At 47.4% G+C, this 26,087-nt stretch overlaps 2 protein-coding genes and 1 long non-coding RNA gene across 4 annotated transcripts; 2 read left to right on the top strand and 1 right to left on the bottom strand.

Moving 5' to 3' along the window:
* Window positions 1–1,022: 1,022 nt before the first annotated feature.
* On the bottom strand, window positions 1,023–3,513 carry LOC140689726 (uncharacterized). Its single transcript, XR_012064799.1, has 2 exons — window positions 3,006–3,513; window positions 1,023–1,205 (listed from the first exon to the last, which is right to left on the bottom strand). It is a non-coding gene; the product is annotated as an uncharacterized lncRNA (long non-coding RNA).
* NMB (neuromedin B) lies at window positions 3,422–6,647 on the top strand. The gene is made up of 3 exons (XM_006198423.4): window positions 3,422–3,695; window positions 4,318–4,490; window positions 6,384–6,647. The coding sequence occupies exons 1-3, from the start codon at window positions 3,539–3,541 to the stop codon at window positions 6,417–6,419; spliced, it is 366 nt and encodes a 121-aa protein (XP_006198485.2). The 5' UTR covers window positions 3,422–3,538; the 3' UTR covers window positions 6,420–6,647.
* An 846-nt stretch (window positions 6,648–7,493) lies between these two features.
* On the top strand, window positions 7,494–19,384 carry WDR73 (WD repeat domain 73). 2 transcript variants are annotated; one of them, XM_031691828.2, is made up of 9 exons: window positions 7,494–7,565; window positions 8,070–8,137; window positions 8,443–8,531; window positions 9,907–9,995; window positions 10,638–10,702; window positions 16,415–16,579; window positions 16,927–17,032; window positions 17,328–17,413; window positions 18,227–19,384. In XM_031691828.2, exons 1-9 carry the CDS (start codon window positions 7,525–7,527, stop codon window positions 18,460–18,462), a joined length of 945 nt encoding a protein of 314 aa, XP_031547688.2. In that variant the 5' UTR covers window positions 7,494–7,524; the 3' UTR covers window positions 18,463–19,384. The 2 variants fall into 2 exon arrangements, with proteins under 2 accessions (XP_031547688.2, XP_006198486.2); XM_006198424.4 differs by lacking the exon at window positions 17,328–17,413 and having other exon boundaries at window positions 16,927–17,286.
* Window positions 19,385–26,087: the final 6,703 nt, after the last annotated feature.

Raw genomic sequence — 26,087 nt, 5'->3', positions numbered from 1 at the left:
TTGGAATAAACCTCACCATTGCAAGGCCCTTGGGAATTCTTCTTTAGAAGCCCTAAGTTGTTCTTCCATGGATTTACTCAGATTAGTAAATTTCCTAGAAACAGATTCTCAGGCAGATTTGTAAGCATTTAAACCTCTTTGGAGCTTAAAGAGTATTTATTTCAGTTACTGAAATGCCCCCTGAAATACATGACTATTACATCCAAGTAATTATGAATGCTGGGCCTGGGGCTTCTTTGTTAGGTTTTCATAACTTCCCTGAGCATCTGTGCCATTTAGCTCAGCAGCTGCTGCTTAGCTTTCTTAGCCACTGTTGGGATCATCGTCACTTCTTCATTAGATATATCTTCTCTTTTCTTGAATATTGCTTTAAAAAAAACCATTTTGTATTTTGTCAGTTTGAGTTTTTGAAATATTTCCTTATTTATAGTCAATGTTCTGATTTTTTAGCTAACCCCTATGAGTTCCCTCTGACTTTAGGAAATTATATCAAATATCCTTGATTCTCCTTTCTTCTTCTCTTAAAGATTCTGCTCTTCTCCTGATTCTACAGCCCCTTCCCCCTTCTGAAACTACAGAGCAGGACCTGAGATACCCCAGGATGTGTCTCTTCCTCTCCCCAGCCCACACAGATGGAGATCTGTGCTCCGACGTTTGCCAGGAGAGTGATTTTACATCATCCTGTTCTGAGCAGCTCTGTTTGTCATCATTCCTTTTCTCTAGGCTCATTTATGTCTAATTAAAATTTTTGCTTTTTGCTTTCTCTGTTGTTCTCTGTACCTTTCATGTGTGTAAAGTTCACACTCTGGTTTTCTCCATTTGTTTTCTTTCTCTGCAACTAACTTGCTTTGTATTTGAGTTAACTCCTCTATTAAATGGGCATAAGACTAATGTTTACTACATCAAAATAGTATTGCTGATCAAAGGAGCATGCATGTAAATGCTTTTAGAAAACAATAACAAAAAAGATTCAGCTGTGAAAAGTGTTATTTGTAATTGATTCCAATTTAATGAAAATAGCAAACAATAATATATGTCCTTTATTTCAAGCAATCTTTGATTAAAAACATGGTGCAGTTTAAATGTTTTGTTGGTGTTGGTTGTAACAGGATTTGCCATGTATCTTTCATCCCTTGATCGCCTTTTAGCTTGTCCTTTGAATCTTCTCTACATTTTCTGTGAATGTCCTTGAATGTTGTGGAAACCTGAAAGAGTCAAGAGTGAGCTCTGAAGAACTTCCCCACACACCCCCATATGATTCACTGTCAGTCTTCCCAGTGGGAGGGAGGACTTGGGGAACAGGCAGTCTGCAGTTGAGGTCCTCATTCTAAACTCAGCCCAGCACTCCCTGGGGGACCTACTGGGAAGTGCTGTCTTTGGCAGCCCCTCTCTCGGCTGTGCCTAATGCTTCGCATTCCTGGGACTATTGTATAGCAGGCTGTGGAGCTGCTTCCCTGCTTCTTTCTCCAGGGTGCTCTCAGGCCCCTTTTTTCCTGTGCTAGGCTGACAGATAGAATGATCCCAGGGGCATCCGGGGTTAGTTTCACAGCTGTGGTTGGAGCTGTGAGCCCAGGCTGTGTCAGGGGAGGCTTGCTTCAGTGTAAATGAACCTATCAGAGCAGAACTCAAGGTCCCACGGTTACCTGCAGAAGAGAGGTGAAACTAAATTAGTACCTGCTCCCTCTCCCCGCTGAGAAATCTAAACCAACTTGACCTTTAAAAAGGATGGTAAAACAGGAGTGGGTGTGGTTGCAGGAAAGTGACATCTGTCCCATATGATTTGGGGGCCTGATGGAGTGGTCTGAACAGACCTGAAGTCTGATACTACTGTGATGTCTGGGCAAGTGACTCAGCTTCTAAGCCTGTTTCCAACTATAAAATGAAGAGCGATAAGCCTACCAAATAAGGTTCCTTCATGCATTTAAGTGATGCAGCACTCAATACCACCTCATATGTGTTCTTACTGATTTCTGTGACTGAGGACCAGAAAAGATAGGATGGGTGTGTGATTGATGCAGAGGAGAGGGAGCGGGGTGAAAAGGGAATGATTATTATGGGAAGGTGATGAGAGCTATATCTGTACACTATGTCTAAGCAGTGACAAGAATATAGAGAGGTGTAAATGCCAGGATGGGGGACGAGAAGCAAGGAAATTGGGAAGAAAGCCAGGGCTGGAAATGGAGTGTCCTTGTCCTGTGTGTCATGCTTCTGCGAGCTCAGCATAACAACCAGCTTCTCAAACATGCTTCCCCTTGTAAGATGGGGATCCATAGAGGTAGCAGGCCTTGCTGAGCTAGAGGTACAGGAGTTCTAATAGCAAGCACCATTATTGAGCCAGACTGGGGAGTAGGTCCTGTCACAGCCACACTATGCAGTGTTTCTGAGAAGAATCCAGAGCCCGGGAGTTGGTCCATACCCTGCTCCTCCATCATTCACTCCTTTTGTACTCTCCAGTAAGATGGTAAACTCCTGTGGGAGCAGGGCATTATCTTTTGTCTCCCCTCCTCCTATGCCTAGCGTAGTGTTCTGAACATTGATGTTTAGTGAACATTTAAGCAAAAATAAATGTATTATTCTGGAGCACAGCATCTTCTCCTGTTCATTAAGTATCACCATTGACCTAAAAGTTCTTTCCAAGTCTGGGCTGTCCTCCTCCTCGGGAGGAGGAGAGTGCTAAGTGTGAGAGGAAGTCCTATAGGACTGTTGGCTTCCTGCCACAAAATAATTGGGCTGAAAAATGTAAAATTATTAAAAAATAGGGCAGTGTGGTTATTTCCACTTTACAGGTAAAGGTGAGGGTCAAAGAGGTCACACAGCTTGTATATGAACTCCTGGCTCAGTGCTCTTTTCACTCCTCTGATCCAGAGGTCTGCCTCCTCACTAACTGATAAGCCAGGCTCACCCAGCTGGGCTGCCATATCGGGGTGGGAGTGGAGGTGGGGAGGGCTTCACCATCCATCATTCTCCAGTCTTATGCGGAGCACCTGCTGTGATTTCCGGATTACCTGGTGAGCTCTGGGCGTGAGAGGACAGAGATCTGGGTGAACACGGGTCAGATTCCCCAGGAGGGAGAGGCCAGCAGGCATTTTATGGAGCTCCTCTGGGGTCTGGCACTTTGCTGGGCACTGAGATAGGAGGAGGCGTCAACCCTTAGAAGAGAGGCTTAGAAGTGAAGTAACCGCTCCTTGTCCGAAAGCCGTTGGGAGAGGCGCGAGAGAGAGCCATAGGAGCGGCTTTGCCTGGATATTCAGCTTGAAGGTGGTGGGCTTGGGCTCGAACGCCCTGAGGAAGCAGGGCTCACGTGGGGGCGGGAGTGCGGGCTCTAAAGGGACCCCTGACAACACCCAGGCCCCAGGACTGGAGGGACCGGAGGGTCCAGGGAGGGCGGGGCAGGGGCGGCAGTGAGCGCGCAGAGGGCGGGCTCCTCGGGGGCAGGCTCCGCCCCCAGGAGCACGGGTTTAAAAGGAGGGAAGGCGCGCGCGGGGGACTGGAGCCGCGGCCAAGTGTGCTGGAGCAGAGGCGCGGCCGGGGCCCAGCCATGACCCTGCAGGCGAGGGGCGCTCGGCTGCTCGGCGGCCTTCTGCTCTTTGCTCTGTTCGCAGCCGGCGCCGTCCCGCTCAGCTGGGATCTCCCAGAGCCCCGCAGCCGGGCCAGCAAGATCCGAGTGCACCCGCGGGGCAACCTCTGGGCCACCGGTAAGTCTTCAGGGCCCGGGCAAGCACTCTCCACCCCCTGCTCTGACCCCATTTTCCTTCTCTGGCCTCTCTTCAGCCACGGACACTAGTGTCCAGGCTAGTGGGGACCCTGGAACTCATCTAGTTTATCAGATGGGGAGCTTAAGACCCAGATAGGTAAGTGAATTGGCGAAGATCACTCAGCCTGTTTAAAGCAAAGCTGGGGCTGGATCCTGGATCTCCTGCCAGCCCGTGTCCCTTCCCTTACACAACTGAATCTTCTAACCTCTGGTGTGTCCCCTCTGTACCTCAGTCTTCCAGACACCTCTTGTTCTCCACTTCCTTCCCTGCCGTTTCCTCCTCCCTCTTCTAAGCAGGCAGCACAACTAGCAGAGTTTCTCCCTGGGCCATCCCACCCTCCTTCCAGCTGTGCCAACCCCTCCACCCACTCCACCTGTTCAAGAAAAGCTGAGGTACAGGCTTTACCACCAACAGGGGCTTTGGCTCCTTGGTGACAAGGAGGAGGAAGGTTGTTTATCTTCCTGCCATGGGAACTGAAAGGTCAGAGAGAGATGGGGAACTTTCCCACTGGGATAGGATCCTTGCTCCCTGACTTCCTTGGGCCTCGGCAACTCCTTTCTAGGTCACTTCATGGGCAAGAAGAGTCTGGAGCCCCCCAGCTCATCCCTGCTGGGGACAGCTCCCAACATCTCCCTGAGGGATCAGAGACTGCAGCTGAGTCATGATCTGCTCAGAATCCTCCTGCAAAAGAAAGCTCTGGGCATGAGCCTCAGCGGCCCAGCACCTCACACCCAGGTAAGCCAGGCCCCCACCTCAGGCCCAGGAGAGGCTCAGCCAGGGCTCTCCCTCATCAAGCATTGGGTTGAGGGTGTGATTGCCCAGCCAGGGTGTGATAGGCCCCAGAAAGCCAGGGATTCCAGGCTCTCCCTGTGACCCAGAGCTCAAAGGGAGAGGATTCCAAAGAAAGGAAGTTGACCTTCCCAGCAAACCTGGAGGAACAAAAAGTAGGGGAAGACTTTCCCCCTTGCCTAGTCTCAAATCACAGCCGGGGATTATCCAGCTTCTTCCAGCAGGACCTTCCCTTGCCTTCCCCAGTCCACACAGACTTGCCCCACCCCAGCTGTCCTCCTTGGCTATGGCCTGTGTGTGCCTGCGGTTAGAGTTGGGACCCTGAGGCCCAGAGAAGGGAAGAAGGGAGTTAGTCAGCGGGCAAGACAGAGTCTAGACTTTGTTCACCTTGCCCAGTGCTAACCCAGTCTCTCATTTGCCTCAGTGATCAATGGCAGGGTGTCTCAACCTCAGCACTTCTGACATTCTGGGCTGGATAGTTCTGTGTTGTGGGGGCTGTCCTATGCACTGTAGCTGGTCTCTGTCCACTAGAGCATTGTCCCACTCCCCCAACAACCAAAAATGCCTTTACATTGCCAGAGGTCCTTTGGTGAGAGGACAGGGGAGGGAGCCAAAATCACAGCTGGGTATAAACCACTGACCTGTGGGTTTCAAGGCCTCAAAGCTGGAGCCAAGCCAGCCTTAGTCTCCAGCCTGTAGGAGGGGCAGCTCCTCCATTCTCTGCTGCTGGTGCTGACGCCATCACACACCACCTTTCCTGGTACTTTGTTGCTACATGAAGAAGGCAGTGTGATGTGATAGAAGGAGGGCTGTGGTGACAGCATGCTAGGCTCATAATCTAGCTATTTAGTTGCTCTGTGACCTTAGAAATGTCATTTAAACTCTCTAAGCCTCATCTTCCTCATCCATAAAATGGGGATAATAGTGCCCACCTCCCATTAAATGAGACTATTTATGTCATGTTAGCATGATGCCTGATGCATAGAAAGCACTTAGTAAACAGGAGATATTGCCAATCTGTGAGCTCCCTGGCAGCACCTGTTGCTGACTTACCTTTGTATCACCCACTGTGCCTAGTATATAGTGTGTATATATTTGGGGGGGGGGCATAATTAGGTTATTTACTTTTTTATTATTATTATTTTTTAATGGAGGTACTGGGGATTGAACCCAGGGCCCCATGCATGCTAAGCAGGTACTCTACCACTGAGCTATGCAGTCTCCCTCTAGTATGTATATTTTGAAAGAAGAGAGGGTTATTCCCTAGAGAAGGTCCATTCTCAGCCGCAGTCAATCTCTTTGACCCTCCTAATCACAGAACTGTTAGCCTCTGGGGAACCTTAGATGTAACGGCCAGGAGCTTGGGCTGGCTGAGTCTGAAGGGAGATGATGTCACCTCTGGGGCTGTTGGTCTTGAAGGCCTAAAACACGAAGACCAACTAGAGAATGTCAGAGGAAGCAGTACCTAGCCTTAGGGGTGGGGTGGGACATCAGAAGTGAGGTCTCAGGCACAGCTGGGGGTGGGGGAGTGAAACACTGAGACTGACCCAGGGCCAGGTTCAGTACTTGGACTTTACTTCTATGATCTCCTTTGATTGTCATGACCACTCGGTGAGGTTGGAGCTGAGAAAACCACTGCCTTGACCCTTCCCCAGCTCTTCTTCAGGGAGAAAGGTACAGGGGCGGGGCTGCCTCAGCTGAGAGCCTGCCCTGCCCCTGCCCTGCCCCTGCCCTTCCCCTGCCGCTGCCCACTTCTGTAGATGCCCAGCACTTAGGAATGGCAGGATGCCCCATCGTAGTCCCCTCTGCCCAGGTTAGTTCCTGTGTGTTCCCCTTCAGTACAGGAGGTTGCTGGTGCAAATGCTGCAGAAGTGATGCCATTAATCAGGAAGATACGACGACGCCCACCCTGGGAAGGTGCCGAATGGGACCATGGTCGTGGCCCCATCTGGTTGTAAATCATGGGCTGAAAACTCTGTTACTCCATTACTGTGATTTCTGGTTGGATTGCCAGGAATATTGCCAATGCAGACACAAATGTCCTTGCTGTATTTCTTGCTTCCCTGTTTAAAGTTATGAATAAAACCCTCCTCTTTACATAGACTGTCTGGTCCTCTCCTTCTGCCATGTTTGAGGGAATAGGAGGGAGAGGGGGCTGGAGAATCCAGTGTTCAGGAACACGGGGCTGGCCCCAAGAGCCCAGAACACTCCATGGCACCAGGCTGGCACTGACTCGGGGCTCCTACTTATTTGCTCATTCAACAAGCAGGTACTGACCGCGTGCTGTATGCCAGGTCTTGTGCCAAACACTGCGTTCTACTATCGCCTCTGCCACCTACCGGCAGAGGCAAGTCTCTCTCAAGTTTTCCACCTGTAAAAGGGAGCTGTTTACACTGCACGGCAGGGCTTTGCTTACCTCACGCCAAGCTTTGAGGAAAGCGCCCAGCGCAAAGAGAGCTGAGGTGGAATCCAGACCCTGATGTCCCCTTATCTATTCTCTGGCCTTGTGGGGTTGCTAGTTAGCAAATAAAAATACAGAACACCCAGTTATATTCGAATTTCAGATGAACAATGAGTAGTTTTTTCGTATAAAGTACCCTAAACATCGCATGGACACACTTAAACAGAAAAATTATTCGTTGTTTACCTAAAATTCGAATTTGACCGAGCTTCCTGTATTTTATCTGGCCTTTGCCTTTGATCTGCAAATACCTGGTCACCAAACGGGCGGGCATTTGGTCCCCGCCCGGAACTGACGTCCTGGGAATCCCTGACTTTACGTCATTTTCCCCAGAGCCTTTACCGGGAGAATCCCGAACTTACCCTGGCGAGGGCACGCCACATTCGCCTCTAGGCCCCGCCCCTTGGTGTGAGACCCGCCCTCCGGGTCAGAGCAGGCCGCGCCCACTCCTCGCGAGAGGGCCGCGCAATCCCAGAAAGGCTCAGAAGCGGAAGTGGAGTACCGGAAGCGACAGTTGCCATGGAGTCGGCGGAGGACTGGCTGGTGGAATCCTTGCGCTTGTAAGTCGTGTGCGCCTGGGATGTAGAATTCGGTCCCGGAGCTGGCCTAGGGCAGGACAGGAGTTGGGTGGAGCATGCAGGGGAATCCTGGTGAAGGGCGGGAAGGTGATCCGCATCCGGGAAATGGCACCTTCCTGTGTATGTTGTGAGGTACTAGTAGAAACAGTGCTTGTGGAGGATAACACAAGTGACCATTTATTTTGTGCCGGTCTCTGACTTAAACCTTAAATACAGATTATCTCGTTGAATCGTCACATCAATTTTGAGAAGTCTGGGTACTCTGGGAGTTCCATTTTACAGATAAGGACGAGGGTCGGGAAAATTGTGACTAGCCTGGTACCAGTCACACAGGGGCTAAAATGTGTAACAAAACTTGATCCCAGGTCTGCCTGATTCCAGAGCCTGGGACCCCAACCTCTGAACCATGCTACTGTCTCTATAACAGAGTTCTTTAACAGCTGTAAAGTAACATGCACCGTGTATCATTGTGTCCCTCTCATGCAGGTACCAGGATTTCCATGCATTCAACCTCTCGGGAGCCACTCAAGTCCTTGAATGGATGGGCGACAAAGGTGATATGCCCTGAAAGAGATGGAATCCCGCTCCTCAAACTAGCTCTCAGGAGCTCAGCCCATAGGGACCCAACTCACTCTTCTGGGAGCTTGAGGGCCTCTTGGTTACTTGTAGCAATTTCATGCCCCATCAGCACTTACAGTACTCGTATTAAGATCTAGGTCTCTTCTGTCTCCCAATACAAGGCTACATACCAATAGCAAAGGAGTTTATTTTGCTTTGGAGAATTTGGCAGTTTCTAGACCCAGCCATGGTCCAGAATCTTTCTAGCAGTATATTACAGCTACTTCTGCTTTTTTTCTAGGAATCTTGGTTGCTGGCTATGAAAGCCTGAAAAAAAATGAGATTCTTCATCTGATATTACCTCTCAGACTTTCTGTAAAAGAAAACCAGGTAACTTGAAATATATATGCTGAGTATATGTGTCTGATTCTACTCACTTATTAAACCTTTATGGAGCTTCTATTGTCTGCTAAATATTGTCCTGGAAACTAGAAAGAGAGAAACGATAAGCCCTGGGCCTGCTCTTATAGTCTAATAGATGGAGGCAAATACACACAGAGGTAAGTGCTATAGAATGTCCTGTGACTTACAGAGGGGTTCTAGAGCAAGAAGTCAGTTCTACTTAATCAAAAATAGATTTAGAGAGCCATTAAAGTATAGAGGGGGTTTGAAAACTTAGAACGGTTAATATCACGTAGGATGGATGTGTAGTGTGTAAGGAATAAGAGGAGAAGATGGCTAAAGACAGAACCGCAGAGACTGCATTTAAAGAATGAGTAGAGGAAGATGAACCTGCAAGGAATACTAAGAAGGAATAGTCTTTGAAGTAGGAGAGTCTCAGGAAAGGCCAGTGTTTCAGAAGCCAGGAGGAAAGAATGTGTCAAGAAGAAAAGAGCTGGTAGCTGCCTGCTGTTGCTATGAAATCACTCAGACTCATCGATGACAGGTCAGTCTGGCCCAGTGCTCTTGAGCTCCCTCGTCACCACCACTCAGGCTTGAGCCAGGAGCTCGCCCAAATTGAGCCTTGATGAGAGACCTGGTTTACCTCCCACCTCGCCCCTGGCTTTTCGTATTTTCTCTTGTGGCCTCCTTTTCCCCTGCCTCTGGTTCCTCACGCAGAGATAATAGAGTCTAGTGGCTAAGAGCATGGACTTTGGTTAGATGGACTTGGGTTCAGATTTGTAACATAATCCCTTTGTGATCTTAGAAAAGTTGCTTAAGCTCCCTGTGCCTGAGCTTTGTCATTTTTGAATAGGGCTAATTATAGTTTCTACATTGCAGGATGATTGTAAAAATTCAATGTCATAAAATAAAGCACTAAACAGAGTGGCTGACATAGTGAACACTGGGTAATTGGCAGTTGTTATATTTTTATTGTTAGAAGAACCCACCTGACTTCCAGTGGGAGGTTGGGGGAGGAATGGGGATGTGTTCGTTGGCTGATACTTTCCTGCTTTCTCTAAGCCTCTGTGACTCCTCTAACGAGGTTTGGAGTGTAACACTCGTGCTATAGTGAAAAGGGCTGGTGAAAGATTAGGAGAAAGGTTTTGGATGTGCAGGAAGGAACGGAAGCTGCCTATGTAGGCAGCTAAGACCAACATTTGCAAGTAGCATCCTGAGGCCCTCCAGGGAGAAGCATGATTGCCACCTGAGCAGCTCCCATGGCTTCCTGCCAGGCTGGTGCATGGCTTCTTACCTAGAGCTCATCTGAAATGTTCCTTTGGAGAGTAGCCTCTATCTGATTGGCCGCCTCTTTGTATTTTAGGGCTTATTTCCAGAAAGAGATTTCAAGGTACGCCATGGAGGATTTTCAGACAGATCTGTCTTTGCTCTGAAGCACGTGCCAGACACCAGGTATGGTGAACTTCGTGACCCAGACTTTCCATTCAGGATGGAGTGGCAGGAAATGTCAGGAGTATCATGTCTCTTTCTCATCACTTCACCCCTACCCCTGTGGCACATGGGCACACAGTGGGGGGCCCACAGCGGGGCGCGCACGCCCAGAGATCTGGAATACAAAGAAACCATTGCTCCGTAGCATCATGGTCTCTCACAGACCTTTTGACTGTTGTAACCCACAGATCGCTGGAATTGCTCCAGGGAATAGCTACAGAGTAGAAGGGATGCCCTTAGTCTTTCAGAGCTGAGAGTGGGTAGTTGGGGCTAATAGCTCAGTTGGCAGAGGCCAAGAGCCTCTGGATCAGGGTTATGTGTTCAGGCTCCCTGTTGTGTTCTTGAGGACACATCACGCCACATGGAAGCTGGGGCTCAGTCCCACAGATCCCAGTGAACTGTGGGCCTGTTTCTGAAGGGGAGTGAACTGGCTCCTTGTCTGTTACATGAGGGTAACTGGTCTTGATGCCTCCCTACAGTAAGTGTTCCTGCTATGGGGAATGTAGGAATCCCAGGCTGAGTGGGCTGGAGAGGGGAGAGGATGAGGGGTATTTTGGGGATTCTCCACTGTCTGGCCTGAGATTTCTTATCCATCTTGAATAGGTTGCTGGTGACCAGTGGCCTTCCCGGTTGTTACCTGCAGGTGTGGCAGGTCGCAGAGGACACTGGTGAGTGACTTTGACTTGGTGGAGGTTGGGGTTGTAGGAAAGCCTGATACTCCCACACCCCCAGCCCATCATCCCAGCCAGTTACAAAGCAGACTCAGAGCCAGGCGGGAATTCAGTGAAGTACCTACTTTAATGCAGCAGAGATGAATTAGCAACCACAGCAGGGCACACAGGCTCCAAATGGCGCTTCTCAAAACTTGCTTCAGGAATTGAGTTTTCCAACTCAGTCTTAGGCAGAGCATTTTGTGAACCGCAGGCCCCTCCCCTAGGCAGGGACAGGCCAGGGCAGAGCAAGGGCAGCTCAGGTGAGCTCACTTCTTAGAGGAGGAGAAGGAGGCAGCAGGGAGGTCACCTCTCTGTGGGCACACTGGTCTCAGGGAAGTCGCAGGCATGCTTGTCTCAGGGAAGGAGAGCAGTGAGTGAGCAAGCGGCTGGGCTGAGTCTCCCGCTCAGAGAAGTCACTCTGCTCCCCAGCAGAGGAACAGGAAAGGAGCAGGAAGTGTTAATCCTGTTCCCTCTGGGAGTGGAGGGGAATTCCTTCATAGCATCACTCCAGGTGGGTTTGCAGTTCCCCTGTCAGGCAGGCACCAGAGCATGCCACCCTGATCCACCCCTTCCCCCCCTCCTCCAGTTAGAGCATTGTTGGCCAGCGTGGAAGTGGGCCACACAGGCACAGGCAGCTGCTCTTGGAACTGCCCCTTGGCCTGTGTGATCCTTTGCCTGGTCCCCGCACAGCCTCACTTGGATGTTTCCCAGAAACTAGCAGGCGTTGGCATCTCCCCAAGCTTCACTGCTACAGAAAGGCTGTTCTTGTCCTAGTTTGGTTTTTGAGGTTACTGCCCCTGTGGGCTTTCCTTTGTTATTTCTGTCTTGTCACTTGTCTTATGCTATAACTTCCAGATGTTTACATATACTTACTTGTATTTATGATCATTTTTCATAATTTTGTTGAAATTCACCCATTTTAAGTATACAGTTCAATGATTTTTAAAATAAATTTAACAAGTTGTTCAACCATCACTACACTCCAGTTTTAGAGCATTTTCATGACCCCAGTGATATCTATCATGCCAATTAGTATGAATCCCATGCCCACCCCCTGTCCCAGGCAGCCACTAATCTACTTTCTGTCTCTTAATAGATTTGCCTTTTCTGGATATTTCATATCAATGAAATCATACAATCTGTGGGCTCTTGTATCTGGCTTCTGTCACTGAGCATAATGCTTTTGAGGTCCACCATGTCAAACAGTATCTGCTGTTTGTTCTTTTTTATGGCTGAATAATATTCCATCATGTGATGTACTGCATTTGTCTATCTATTCACCAGTTGATGGACTGAATTTTGATTATTATGAATAATGCTCCTAAGGACATTCATGTACAAGTCTCTGTGTGGACATGTTTTCATTCCTCTTGGATGGACACTAGGAATGAAATTGCTGGACCATATAGTAAATTTATGTTTGATTTTTTTTTAAGAAACTTCCAAACTGTTTTCCAAAATGGCTTCATCATTTACATTCCCACCAGTGGGGTTCCTGTTTCTCCATGTCTTCACCGACATTTGCTATTGACTATCTTTTTATTAAAGTCATCCTGATTGATGTGAAATTGTGTATCATGCGGCTTTCATTTGCAGTTTCTTAATGACTAATAATGTTGAGCATCTTTTTATGTGATTATTAGCCTTTCATGAGAGCATTTTGTTTGGTTTTTTTCCCTTAGCAAGCTGAGATAACATGCTGTCACAGGTCCTTTTATATTCTAATTTAACTGTACATTTTAATAGATTCTTGTTCAGCTTAATCAGCAATCTATAAGATGTAACAGTTATATTCATGAGTGTATATTATATTCCAGTCACTGTACTAACCACTTTCTATGTGTGATTTCATTAAATTCTCATGAGTCTGAGAACAAACTCTGTCCCAGAGAGGCTACTTTGTTCAAAGTCGAAAAGATGGTAGCAGAACCAAGACTTAAGTTTTCTAGTCTGACTTCAGAATCTGCTTGTAACCGTACCTAGTGGTAACTTTAGTCAGATAATAATAATTGATCTCAGTATCGTAGGTAGGGGCTCTGAAGAAAAGGTGGTGGGGTGTTTACTGACTGGCAGCATGGTCTCTGCCACCTTTTTGCTTAGAGCTAGTTCCTGGAAATAGATCTAATGAAGGGGCACATAATAATAATATATTATTATTATTATTACTGTTATTTGCAGCAGTAGCTAACATTTCATCATTCAAACAACAAATATTCATTGTGTGCTTCTGATGTGTCAAGCATTGTGCAGGGTTCTGGGGCTATAACAGCAAACAGACACATAGATGTTCCTTGCTTTCTGGGTGCTTATATTTTATCAAATATTTTGCCCATTTTTTGATTAGGCAATTTTGTCTTTATTGAGTTGTTAGTTCTTTGTACATTCTGGATACAAACTGTTTATCAGGTATGTGTTTTGCTAATATTATCTCCAGTCTTTTACTTGTCTTTTTATTTTCTTAATAGTGTCCTTTGAAACACAAAAGTTTTAAATTTTGATGAGGTTCATTTTATTATTTCTCTTAGAAACTGTGCTTTTGGTGTCAGAGCTAAGAAATCTTTACTTAACCCATAGATTTTCCCCCATTTTTCCCCCCAAAGTTGTATTGTTTTAGCTCCAACATTTAAGTCTGTGGTCTCTTCAGAGTTAACTTTTGTGTATGGTATGAGGGAAGGATCTCAGTTCATCTTTTTGCATGTGAATATCTGGTTGTCCCAGCACCATTTGTCAGAAAGCCTAAACTTTCTCCATTGATCAGCTTTGGTGCCTTGTTGAAAAATCAGTTGACCATGAATTTAAGGATTTATTTCTGGACTCTCAGCTCTGTCTCTGTGATCTATATGTATCCTTATGCCAGTAACAGTTGTTTTTTAATCTTTCCCTAAAATTAGGCTACGTGGGGCAGCAATGGTTTAGATGAGAGGGTGCCTTGGAACTGCCTTTTGTCCTGACAGTACCAGGTGTTACCAGGTGTCACATAGAACCTGTGGCCCCAGGCCTAGGGGAGCTAATGGCCCATGGGGGCTTGCTCTGACACTCAAATGAGTAGGAAATCAGATAGTTATCTTCCCCTAGATATTAGTGCAGAATATTCCAGAGTCTGAGGAAGACTGGCCAGCTCTTAGAAGCCTAAAAACATAGCATTATCTTGGTGAATTTTCCAAGGGCCAGATTTTGACCCACAGCTTCGGTGTCTCAGAAACCAGATTTAGTCAGCACACCCAGAACAAATCTTTTCTGTTTATAGGGGCAGACGCACTCACCAGACTCACAGGACTGCGGATAAACCACAGTGGAGTTCTGTTAGTTTATAATGAAAATACTCCACTTACGAGTAGAGTATTCCAGATCCTTGTTCTTTGTGAATAGACAGGTCTAACCTAATCAAAGCGTGCATGATGAGCATAACCATGACAAGAGGAATCAGCTCAGAGGTTTCCAAACTGTGTTTTCATGAGCTGTCCTAGGCAGAGGGTATAAAACTTGTGAAGGTATAACTGTCCAGGCCTCTGTGCTGTCCAGGCCCCAGGGGCAGGGTCTGTGGCCTCTCCTCTTGGCTCTGGGGCTGATGAAGCCTCTGAGTTGGAAGAGGACGTATCTAAAGGTCTCCGCTGAATGTTACCTGTGGGGCTTCCACTTTGACGTTAAACCTTAGTCTGGAGTGGCGCTTCTGCTCTGGACCGGCCCCAGTGTTTCCTTTGCCTTTGTGGCTGAACAGCCTCCTCTCATGGCCACCACTTCCCTTCAGATGCGGTAAGACATCGCTCAGTGTCGCGGGGCTGGAGCCACTCTGGCTCCTCAAAGAGTGTGCCTGCCCCTGCTCTGACCTGTGTTGGTTTAATCCTTCTGTCTTTCATTGCCCAGTTCTTGGAGGTGCCTCACTGTCATTTGCTTTGATTTCCTAGTAGTTTTTCTTTTCAGCTGGGGCTGGTTTGGGAAAGGTAGTGTGGGTTTCCTAGAGGGGGCATTTTACCACTGACGAGAGAGAGGAATCGGGGAACCTGCATTTTTTCTTGTTCTCAGTCAAGCGTGGTCTTTCTGTTGATATACTATGGTGCTCAGTTTTTGCCTCTGTCAGAAATTCACACTATTAATGTAATAATGTGGAACTCCTCTGATTTTTAGACAATTACACTATTGTCTAAGATATCTATACTAATAAAAAAGCCTATGTCCAAAAAAAAGTACCTGTGGAGGACTCTAGTCAGGAGCACTGAAGCCTTTGTTTTCCACTGCATCTTTGAAATAGGTCTTTGAAAGCTTTTCTTTGGCCTCCTCCTTCCCCCCGTCAGGGGACAAATCTCATCTGAGAACCACCCCTGGCTCAGAGCAGAGGGTCCTAGGGAATCTGTTCTAGGCTCCTTGGAGTCTCTGGAAAGGGAAGAGGGAGCCACAGAAGTGAGGCCCTGGAGAGTCAGGCAAGCTCTGTTGGGCTGGGTTGAATTGCAGCCTCGCTGGCACTCCTCGGAGACTAAATGGTCCTGAGGCTCAGGTGTTGTATCTGCTCCACCCTCTGTGGCTCCTGGGGTAGAGCCATTAAATTTAGCAGGTCTGGATTAAGTGCACTGAGAGTCCATGGGCTCTGGGAGCTGTACTCAAGGGGCCTCTGCATCCTGACCAAGACCAGACATGTTCCTCTGTGACTCCTTGCACGTGAACTGTCTTGAGGAAACCCGCTGCCATGTGCTTGCTTGAAACACTGTGTTAGTGTTCCTTCTCTCATCCGTCCCTTCTTCGTTCTGATTCTTACCTCTCCTTTGGAGTTTAAAAATACATAGATCGCCATTGTCTCCAGAGAACGTAGAAACCAAATGGTGAGCCCTCTCTCAAAGCAAGAAAATATAAAATGGAAAATATGCATCTCCCTTTAAGGTGTTTGTACAGCGAATTACTTATTCTGAACTAAGTTATAAGTGTAGAATGCAGAGACCAGAGCCTGCCTGCTATCCGAGCAGGCTGAGGCAGACAAAGCTAAAAATTGATTCAACTTGAGGTCAAGTATGTCTTTTTAACATTCAGTGTGAAAGAGACGTGGACTTTCTTGCCCAGTTCATGTTTGAAGACGAAGACATCTGCGTTGTAACCTTTACCTGTTAGGCTTTAACAAATTGCTTGAGGTCATGGATCATGTTTTTGAAGAAATAATACTAGTTTATGAACTCTGTACCTATTATTTCCACTTAAGGTGTGAATGACGTCATAGTGTGTTCTTTCCCTTTTTATACCTTTATTTGTTCTCTGCAAAACTATAAAAAGCCAAAACTGCTTTGGGGGTTTTGAGATGGCTGCTGTAATTCATTCTCTCTCACTTTGTGAAACAGTTCATAAGACAAATTATAGAGAGATTAAAGTGCTTCTGACAGTTTCAAAAATGTAAACGTAGATGGGGAGGGTATAGCTCAAGTGGTGAAGGACGTGCTTAGCATGCACGAGGTCCTGGGTTCAATCCCAGTATCTCCATTTGAAAAATCAAATAAATAAATAAATAAACCTAATTATCTACCCCCTGCAAAAAAAAAAGTAAACATAATACTGAGTATGTATGTCTCCACATCCTCTCTAGCCAGCTGTGAGCGTTTCCCCCTTGACCTGGCTGGCCTTCACCATGTGATATTTCAAACCTGCATTAATGTTATAGACTTTAGCCTCTTCCACCTTCCCCCCCAGATGTCATTAAAGCTGTTAGCACCATTGACGTGCATGAGACTGAGGGGAGCCTCTGGTCCAAGGTGGCCATCTTCTCATCAGCGGCGCCCGGAGTCCTGCACGGTGTGAGGCTCAGCAGTCTGAAGGTGGTGGACCTGGAGTCACAGAAGACCACGTACACTTCAGGTACTGCAGCCATCGCCCTTGCCAGCTGCCCTGCCAACACCCGCCTGCCAGCCCTACTCAGCCACGCTGGAAACAGAATTCATCCCTGTGTGCCAGCTGCTGGGGGACCAGGATGAATGAGAGGCAAGGCCTGGCCTCAGGAGGCTCCTGTTCTGGACTGGGGGTGACGGGGGGCCTTCCTGGGACCAGCACCCAGCCCGCTGAGTGGACTGTGGCGAGACGAGTGGTCCAGTCTGCCTGGGGCTGGTGGGAAGCTTCCCAGAGGAGGGGCTTGTGACCAGCAGGCCCCACCAAGCTGCCAGACCCATCTGACTGCAGCAGCTTTTCTCTTTCGCCCTGTTTTCCAGGTGTCGGTGACAGCGAGTTGCTGAGCAGCCTGCAGGTCCTGGACGCAGACACCTTTGCCTTCTGCTGCACCTCGGGCCGCCTAGGGCTCGTCGACACCCGCCAGAAGTGGGCACCGGCAGAGTATCTCGGCCCCAGCCCCGGGTCCGCTGGAGGGAGGTGGTGTGCAGAAGCTGGGGGCCGGGGCCCTGGGCCCAGCATTGCCAGCCTTGGCTCAGATGGGCAGCTCTGCCTTCTGGACCCCCGGGATCTCTGCCATCCTGTGAGCTCAGTCCAGTGCCCAGTGTCCACGCCTAGCCCAGACCCAGAGCTGCTGCAAGTGACTTGGGCTCCAGGCCTGGACCACTGCTTGGCCATTTCAGGTACTGCTGAGCAGGACTTTGTCATTTGATCTCTCTTTCAGGGGACTCCAGGGTGCTCAGGAAGGAGCCTGTAGCCCCGTAATCAGTCTGGCTCCAGCAGTTAAAGTTGCTCACAGAAAAGCTCCAGGTGAACTCTCCAGGGTCTTCAGTGGCGGCCCTTCCCCCTCCTGGCTACCAAACTTCCACACATTGGCAGCAGGCCTTTTCCTGTCCTGGCAGGGATTCAGTTCTGAGGCTGGCCGAAAGGCCTGCAGGTAGTTGGACACTAGGACGCCATGGGCTGGGCCAGAGCGGGGTGATGGGGTGCTTCTTAGTCTGCTCACGTTTTGAATCTAGCAAGCCAGCCCTCCTGCTCGGGCCTGGCAGTGTCTAGGTGAATGAGGGTATTTAATGAGAGTGTCTAAAAGCTAATGGGAAGGATCTGAGAAGGGGAGAGGTTGAAAGAAGAGGAGAGAGGGCAGTGACGGATCACTGGTGATGGCCGGATTCAGAAGGAGCGGAAGAGGAGAACCAGTGGGTATTCCCTTTAAAGGCTTCTGTTTCCCCATCAAGTAGGAGACACGACCATCTGCTGAGGGGGACTCAGGTGTGGAAGAATTCGAATTTGGGGCAAGTGGAAAAGGTTTGAAAAATCTCTTCGGTTTCCTGGCGAAAATAATAGTACCTACTTCATACAGTTGTGAGCATTAAAGGAGAGAATGCAGGGTCAGCTCGGGCCTGGCACATACAGGCGGACAACAGCTGCTCGTCGCTGTGTGCTCCGTGGGGGCATCAGCTGCTGACATTGAGAGCAGATGTTACGTGCCCTTCAGCTGACCTTTAAGTGTCTTGTTACTGTTTGAGTGCTCGTCCTGTAGCCTGTTTGGGTACCAGAGAGCAAATGATAAGAATTATTTCAGAGATTGTATCAGTGCTCTCTTTTGTTTTTGTTCTTCCTCAGGTTTTGATGGGATGGTCCAGGTCTATGACGTCACATCTTGGGATGGAATGCAGGGCCGAGTAGATCCTCTCTTCACTCACAGAGGTCATATCTTCCTCGATGACAATGGAGCAGACACTGCTCCACTGGTCACCACCCATACCTGGCACCCGGACAAACCAAGGACCCTGTTATCGGCAGCGAGTGATGCCTCTCTGCACGTGTGGGACTGGGTAGACCTCCGTGCTTCCTGCTGACACCAGCATCTTTCAGCCCAGGCCTGAGGAAGAGGAAGGGCTGCTGTACAGCAAGGATGCTGATTTAGGATTCAGCTGACTACCGGGCCCTGTTACCAGCTGAGTGGCCATGGGCAAGTCAACCAGCCTCTCTGCCCCAGTTTCTTTATTTGTAAAATGCGGGTAGTAATAACTGCCTCGCAGGGTGTTAGGAAAGCTGGAAGTAATGTATTAAAGGGTAACTGATGGGCTACAAGGCACAGTCAGTATTTGGTAGCTGCTGTTACGTCTGGGAGCCACACTTCCCCCTCGGTGTCAGACGGCAGTGTCTGACTCTGTCCGCGTTCACAGTGTCACAGTGACACTCTAGAGAGATGTCGAATGTAAACAGGTTTTGTGAACATTTTTACAGAATGAAAAATGTATAAGGGCAAATAAACATGAAAAAGAAGTTAATCCCAGTAGCAGTGAAGGAAATACCAATTAAAACAAGATGATACCATTTCTGCCTACTAAATTGCCAAATTTCAATACACTTGCTTTGAGCAGCTGAGAGAGGTTACGTGGCACGCAGTTCAGAGCAGCTTGGCTCTTCATCCCAGCTGCATGCTGTACCAGTGTTCAGCTGAACCGTGGTTACATGTCCAGGTTCCTGTCAAATGGCAATTAGAATATTCTAATTTTCTGCAGTCACAAGTAGTGGGAGCAGATTTATATCCATGAACAATATGTCTGTAGGATACATTTCTAAAACTAAGATTGCTAAGGCAGAAGCTGTGCGTGGTTTTAGGCTTTATAAGTACTGTCCAAGTGCCTCCGTAGAGATCGTGCCCCTTTGTGATAGCGACAGTGATGGCGGGCCTGTTTCTCTCCTCTCTCCAGCAGTCTCCTTAGTGGCTTTTTGCCCTTTGCCGGTCTGATAAATGAAAAATCATTATTTGTACCTTTTAGTCTGCATTTCTTTTATGTGAGAAGTTGAGACTCTTCCTTTATTTAAAAGTTTGGGAGCAACTATGTTTCAAGGTGATAACAGTTGGGGTGGGGAGCCAGGCATTCTCAGTACCACCTGAGGCCCTGGGAGTTCAGGCAGAGACTGGCCGCCCTCCTCTCGGGTGGGTCTCAAGATATAGTTAATTTTGAAAATATATATGCATTGATTCAGATGAACTTTTTTTAGTAGGAAATCCTGAATTATCCAAAAAGAAAGAAAAACTGTTCAAGGAGTAACACCAGAAAGGATATTGGGGGTGGGACAATTATGTAAATACATTTTTTTCAAATTTTTAAAGAACAGAAAATTCCTATGCTGTAGAGACTATTTCATATTTAAAAATCTAGAAAATCATTTTATGAAGGTACTATAATTAAAATACCAAAACTTGGCCAAGAAACTGTGTGCTCACTCACTCACACAGTCTCTCAGGCTTGGGTATTCATACTAGACCGTGGCCCTCAAGACTATCAGCCCAGCATTCCTTTTATAACCAATATTTTGAACACCCCCTTTACTAACCGGAAATAGAATTTCACAGGAAACATTCACTATTTGCAAACCTAATATCAAAATCACTATAAAATACAAGGAAATAAAATACAAAAGTTTATGCATTTCAGTATATTATGTTCATTCTTTTGCATAACGAGGTAATCAGATGCTTGCAATGTATGTAGTAAAGTCAAGAGCAGGGCATAGACCCATACAGGTGTGCTGTAGTCGTGAGCTGCACACCGAAGAGTCAATGACATGATTTTTCTCAACTGGTGAACAACTCTTTGGAAAGTTCTAAATATAAGAATATACTGTTTTCTTCAGCTTTATACAGTAGTTGTGTTTCTGGGAAATTCAAGTATATTAAACCTGTGCAAAACTTTCCTCCTGTACATTTAAAGTTAGGTTCTAGGCTCACGTAATTATAAACAGGTTTCCCCCTACATCAGGGGTTCTCGAACTTTAATGGGCATCAGAATCACCTGGAGGACTGGTTAAAACACAGATTGCTGGGCTCCACTCCCAGTTTCTGATCAGTAACTGAATGTTAGCCAGGGTTTAGTGCGAGAAGCAGACCAGTAAGAGTTATTACACACACACACACACACACACACTTGACCAGAGGGGATTACTTGTGGGAGCTGGGCCAGCAGTCTCTGCAAGGCTGCTGTATTCCCACCCTCTGCTGGAGCTTGGCAGCTGGGAGGGAAGGGGCGAGCAAGGACCAGCTGGAACCTGTCAATTCCTGTGGTCTCCAGTCTTGATGCAGGTCACCTGTGAGGAAAGCCGGTCCCCTTCACCACGGAGCTAAACACGCCCCTGGCCTAGGGGTGGAAGAAGCTTAAGGAAGATCTGGGGAAGGTGGAGCAGCTGCAGGCAGATAAGCAACCACCCACGTGAGTCACAGACGCACCTGCCCCATCACCCAGCAGGAAACCACAAGGGCTGCGGCTTCCCTCCCACCCTCTGAGGCTCACTCAGAAATGTCTCTCGTGGCCCCTTCTACCTGCAAACACACAGAGGAGTGACTTCTGGGGAATGTGGTTCCACCCTGCCAAGTCACCACATTAAAAGGCCACCTCGAGCTTGAGGGTGGGGCTTGAGAATTCGCATTTCGGTCAAGCTTCCAGGTGATGCTCATGCTGCAAGTCTGTGGACCGAGCTGAGAATCACTGCCCTCCACGCGTGCCCGGCAGGACCGCCTTGGCCGCTGCACTTCATCTGTGTGCTGCAGATTTAGTGACAACCATAAATCCTCACCTCCAATTTCCAAAGTGCTTCTTTGAGAACAGTCACATTCCACAGGCATGTGGAATGTGGAGGTCTCTCAGCAGTTCCAGGAAGATGCCCCAAAGAATCCCAAAGGGACCAAAAAGAAAATCAGCTATTCACCTTGACGTCAGCACAGGATCCTCTCCAGTCCAGCTGTGAGTGGGGAGAGAGGAGACTCGGCAGCATGGAACACAGAAAGTTCAGGAACTGTTTTGGCCTCACAAAGATTCAAGTATAAGAGAAAGACTAAGCGGCTATTTGGAGAGGATGAGAGAGGAGGAAGCAAGAAACCTAGCAAACAGTGATGTAGAGGGTGAGTCAGTTTGGCGCAGCTCTTTCATGTGTGTGAACTCAGAAGGATGTGTTCCAGAGCAGAATATGTCAAGGTAAGACTGTGTCACCAGGCCAGAGGAGATGGCATGTTGAGGCATATCCAAGGGAGTAGGGGACACCTTCAAAGTCTGTGTCTTTAGGGGCTCAGCCAAAGCCCCTCCCCCTGAGCTGTCTCCCACTCTTCTAGGTCCTCCCAAAGGGTGAGTCAGCCACTCCCCACTCACCAGCCACAGCGGGTCAGCCCAGGGATGGACGTGTGACCCAGGGACCCAAATCCCTTCCCTAGGATGAGCCCATCTGAACTTCTCTCAGAGAATCTGAATAACACAGAACAGAACTACAGTCCAAAAGGGAGAGTGGGGTCAGTGCCAAGGACAGCTCCCTGTGGTTGAGGCAGGAGCAAGGTCTGTGAAAGGAGCTGTGCCCTGGAGATGGGAGCACGTGGAGAAAAGCAGAGGGAAGAAATGGACAGGCTGAGATAGACAGAGAGGGCAAAGGACAGGGAGACAGCACAGCCCAGGTTGAATTGAATGAAGGAAACGTGAACCGGCCTTCCCATATGTGATCTCTGTGATGTGATTATGAACGGGTCCAGTCACTGGAGGTTGGCGAGGGAAGTAGGTGTTCCCACAGCTGTGGGAGAAGGAGGTGATGCTATAGGTCCTGATTCTCCCAAGCATATTTCCTGGGCGTGGCTGTGCACCAAGCACCATGCTGGGTGCAGAGATGTAAAAATATGGCCCAGCTAGTAGGCGGTTTGGGGGAATACTTGTACAGAGTCATGTATTCTGGGAGCACGGAGGGCTGAGGATCTGCCTCTGCTTGGCTAGAGACCAGGTGTGATCAGGGAAGGTGATATTTGGGTTGTATCCTTCCTTCAGGGTGAGTGTTCCAGGCAGAGGGCGGAGTGTTCCAGGCAGAGGGAACAGTGTAGGGAAAGGCAGAAGTGGGGAAAGGCACAGCTCTAGCCTGGGGAGCAAAGGAAGTTGGAAATACAATTGAGAAAAAGGGCTGTAGCCAGTCAGTAATGGCCCTGTGTGCAGTGCCAGAGGGGTGAGCTAGAAGTCCCTGAAGGATTCGGAGTGATGGGGCCATGAGGACGGAGAAAGCGCGTGGCCGTTGGGATGGTCTGGATGAGGGATACAGGGCTTCTCGAGGCAGGAGGAGCAAGGGCACCTGATCCACTGTTCCAGATACATTTCAGTGTAACCAGTCAATGAGTGATTTAGATTTTCTCTGCTCAGTACTACCCTTTGACTTGGGCAAAATAGGTGCTAAGAAGTAAGCCGGACACAAAAGGACAAATATATGATTCCATTTATATGGGGAACCTAAAATAGGCCAACTTATGGAGAGAGAAAACAGAACAGTGGTTGTGAGGGGCTGGGGGAGGTGAGTTTGGGAAGTTACTGTTTAATGGGCACAGAGTTTCAGTTTTGGATGATAAAGTTCTGGAGTTGGATAGTGGTGATGGTTGCACGAATGTGCAAACGTACTTAAAGCCCCTGAATTGTACACTTAAAAATGGTGAAAATGGTAAATTTTATGTTATGTATGTTTTATCACGGTTTTTTAAAGGTGGATGCCAGGGCTCTGTGCTCTAGAGGGCCGGCCCCACCCCACCCTCCCCTGGCTGTGCCTTCTCCTGTGAGCTTTCAGCACGTAAGCCTCTCACAGGCCTGAGAGAGAGGCTGTCCTCACGTCATGGGCTGTGGAAGGGGTCCCAGAGTCATGGTGACCGTACACAACCATTCCTTTCTGTACTGACTCTACAGCCCAACCCCACAGAAGCTGTAGCTCCAACAGTTTGCACAGTTGGGAGGCTGATATAACAGGGAAGAAGACCCCCATGTTGGAGTCAGATCAGGGCCCAAGTCCCAGCTCGGTGTTACAGTCTCCCCTCTGTAAAATGGGCCTCGTCATAGTACCGCTTCACGAAGCTGCTGAGATGGTTAAATGAGACCCTGCAATAAAGGGGTTAGCACTGGGCCTGGCACACATGGGTATTTAGTGAATGTGGCTGTAACTCTTCTCACTCTGCATTCTTGGAGAACTGATTATGGCTGTGTTGAAGAGAAGTGAAGGGAGAAGGTCGTGTCCTCTGAGGGTGGAGCAGAGTTATCCAAGCAGGTGAGTGGGAACCCCCCATTTTGGGCTGACTCCGCTAGGAGGCCTGGGTCATGCTCACCAGGCAGTGGTGTTTGCAAGTCCCACACGGCCTGTTTCACTCTGCAGACATCAGCCTCCACCCTGGGGCTTAGAGTCTAATGATAAATTGGATAGAAGTGTCTCTCCCTTTGACCATTCCACTCACAGGATTCACTTAGAATTCATTTATTTAATGGGTTAATATGTTGCATCAGCTTTGGCTGAGCAGGACCAGTGTCCTGAAACCCAACTCTGGTGTTTCTTGCTCTCTGTAAATGAGCATAAGAACTAGTATTTTTGCTGAGTTTCTTAAAAAAAAAAAACCTTTTTTTGCAATGTGGACTTTGTGTCATCTATTGCAACTTTCATAGTAAGTGAATTTCATGCATTCCCAGTTACAACTTTCATTATTATTTTTTCTTGGGGGATTTCCAGGTAAACTGCTTCCACCCTGCTTGTCTGTTTCAGACAACTTGGAAGCTGTAATTATGAGTTAAATAAGAGCCTTGCTTATGCCGAGTACAGTGGTAGACAAAAAGGTAAATCAAAACACTTTTGAGCAAATGGATAACTAGAGTTTCCAATAAAAAATTAGGACATTATAAAAATCCTCATATTACATTTGGTTCGCTGGGAAACATCTCCACGTGACTAACCCACATTTAACTCACTGTTGCAAGTACTCCATGCAGGAGTACCAACAGCAAAGGTTACTTAAAGCAACTGACACATCTCGTTGCTCTAAGGGTTGTAAAATACGTATGAAATGTCTGCAACCTCCAGCTCGATTTTCCCATTACTTTGCCAAGGAGAAAAATACACATGAGATGAAACTGTATGGATTATATTTGAATCTTCCAGTTCCATTCCAAAGACGTATAATGGCAAATTTTCTAAAAGGGATCTGGTTATTTCCAAAGTCTTTTTATAATGCAGAGCTACATTAGGTTTTAGTATGATGAATTTCTACTTAAGGAAGGACTTTCTCATTGAAAACAATGAAATGACTGAGAACAATCCATGTCAGATTTATTTCCTGGCTATGGAAAAAAACCTCTAAACTCAAATTTCTGGGATACTTATTTGAGAAGTATCTCCAAAAATAGGCTCTATAAAGTCTCCTCAATGGCAACAAATTGACATCCTTTGAAGGGATTCTGTTTTTAGAAAGCAGAGATGGGCCGAGCCATGGCTCATGGATAAGGAAGGTGATCAGGGGAGATAATAAGCAAGCTGTCTTCTCTGTTGGCGTTTATCAAGCCTTCCCCCTGTGCAAGGCATTGTTCTGTGTGCTGGAGATACAGGCATGTGAGGATTTCTAATGTGGCTTGAAGACAGTTCTCAAAGGAAAACTCAAAGTATGTCTCTAATATGGCAACCACATAGAAAGTCTGCAGCCCATCATAATGACTACTTTTGACAGACACTTATTTAGATAAGTTCTTTAATGTTTTTTTTAAAAGACATTACTTCATAATCTATTTTATAAATCTAATTAGATACAATTATAATTGTAAAATCTAATTAGATAAAATGTGTAGATTTTGCTTTGTTTTATAATTGATGGGTTTCTGGAATGTGGTGGGAAAATATTTTAAAATCAAACACACAAGGAAAATTATTTTAAGAGGAAGAAACTGTTCCATTTATTTCCAAGCACCATTTGCTCTGTATGTCCAAGTCAGAGACTCTTCCCTGCTCCCGCAGAGATGCCCGAGTCTCCGGAACCTGGTGACCTGCACACAGCCTCCCCCTTAGGACCTGGACACTTGAGAAAGGCAGGGACTAGTGGATTTGTCAGAGGCAGGTGACAGAGAGGTACATCCTTTTTAAAAAGAAATTTATTTACTGTATTATTTATTTTATTTGGGCGAGGTGGGGAGGTAGTTAGGTTGTTTTTATTTTTAGAGGAGGTACTGAGAACTGAACCCAGAACCTCCTGCATGCTAAGCAGGCATTCTACCACTTGAGCTATAGCCTCCCCCTAAGAGTCTTCTTAATCAATGTTATGGTTCTCAGTTATTGCTCTGGATACATTTACAAACAGAAAAGTCTTTCCCCACTTCATTATCCTGGTTCATGATCTTCTAGACCCAGGCTCACATTTTGGGGATACAGCATGAGCTTTAAGGCGCCACAGTAGCCCTGTGGCAATTTGGAGTAATTCAGCCACACAGAAATTCTACTTAGGTTGAATCATGAAATTGCTAATTTTGTAGACCCAAAATGGCAATCACATATGGCCCCACTTAATGCACAGAGAGGAAGAGTAGGTTCTGGTTTAGAAAGTCAGCCTCTAGCATTGATCTTTCCTCCTCCAAATAATATAACAGAATGCTTTCCTCTCAAGTAACCCCATGTAAATCCTAAGACAGGGTCGGTGGGGAAATGCACAGTTCCTGGG

This window comes from Vicugna pacos, chromosome 27, assembly GCF_048564905.1.
Source record: "Vicugna pacos chromosome 27, VicPac4, whole genome shotgun sequence".
NCBI lineage: Eukaryota > Metazoa > Chordata > Mammalia > Artiodactyla > Camelidae > Vicugna > Vicugna pacos.
This window is presented reverse-complemented; position numbering and strand designations above follow the sequence as displayed.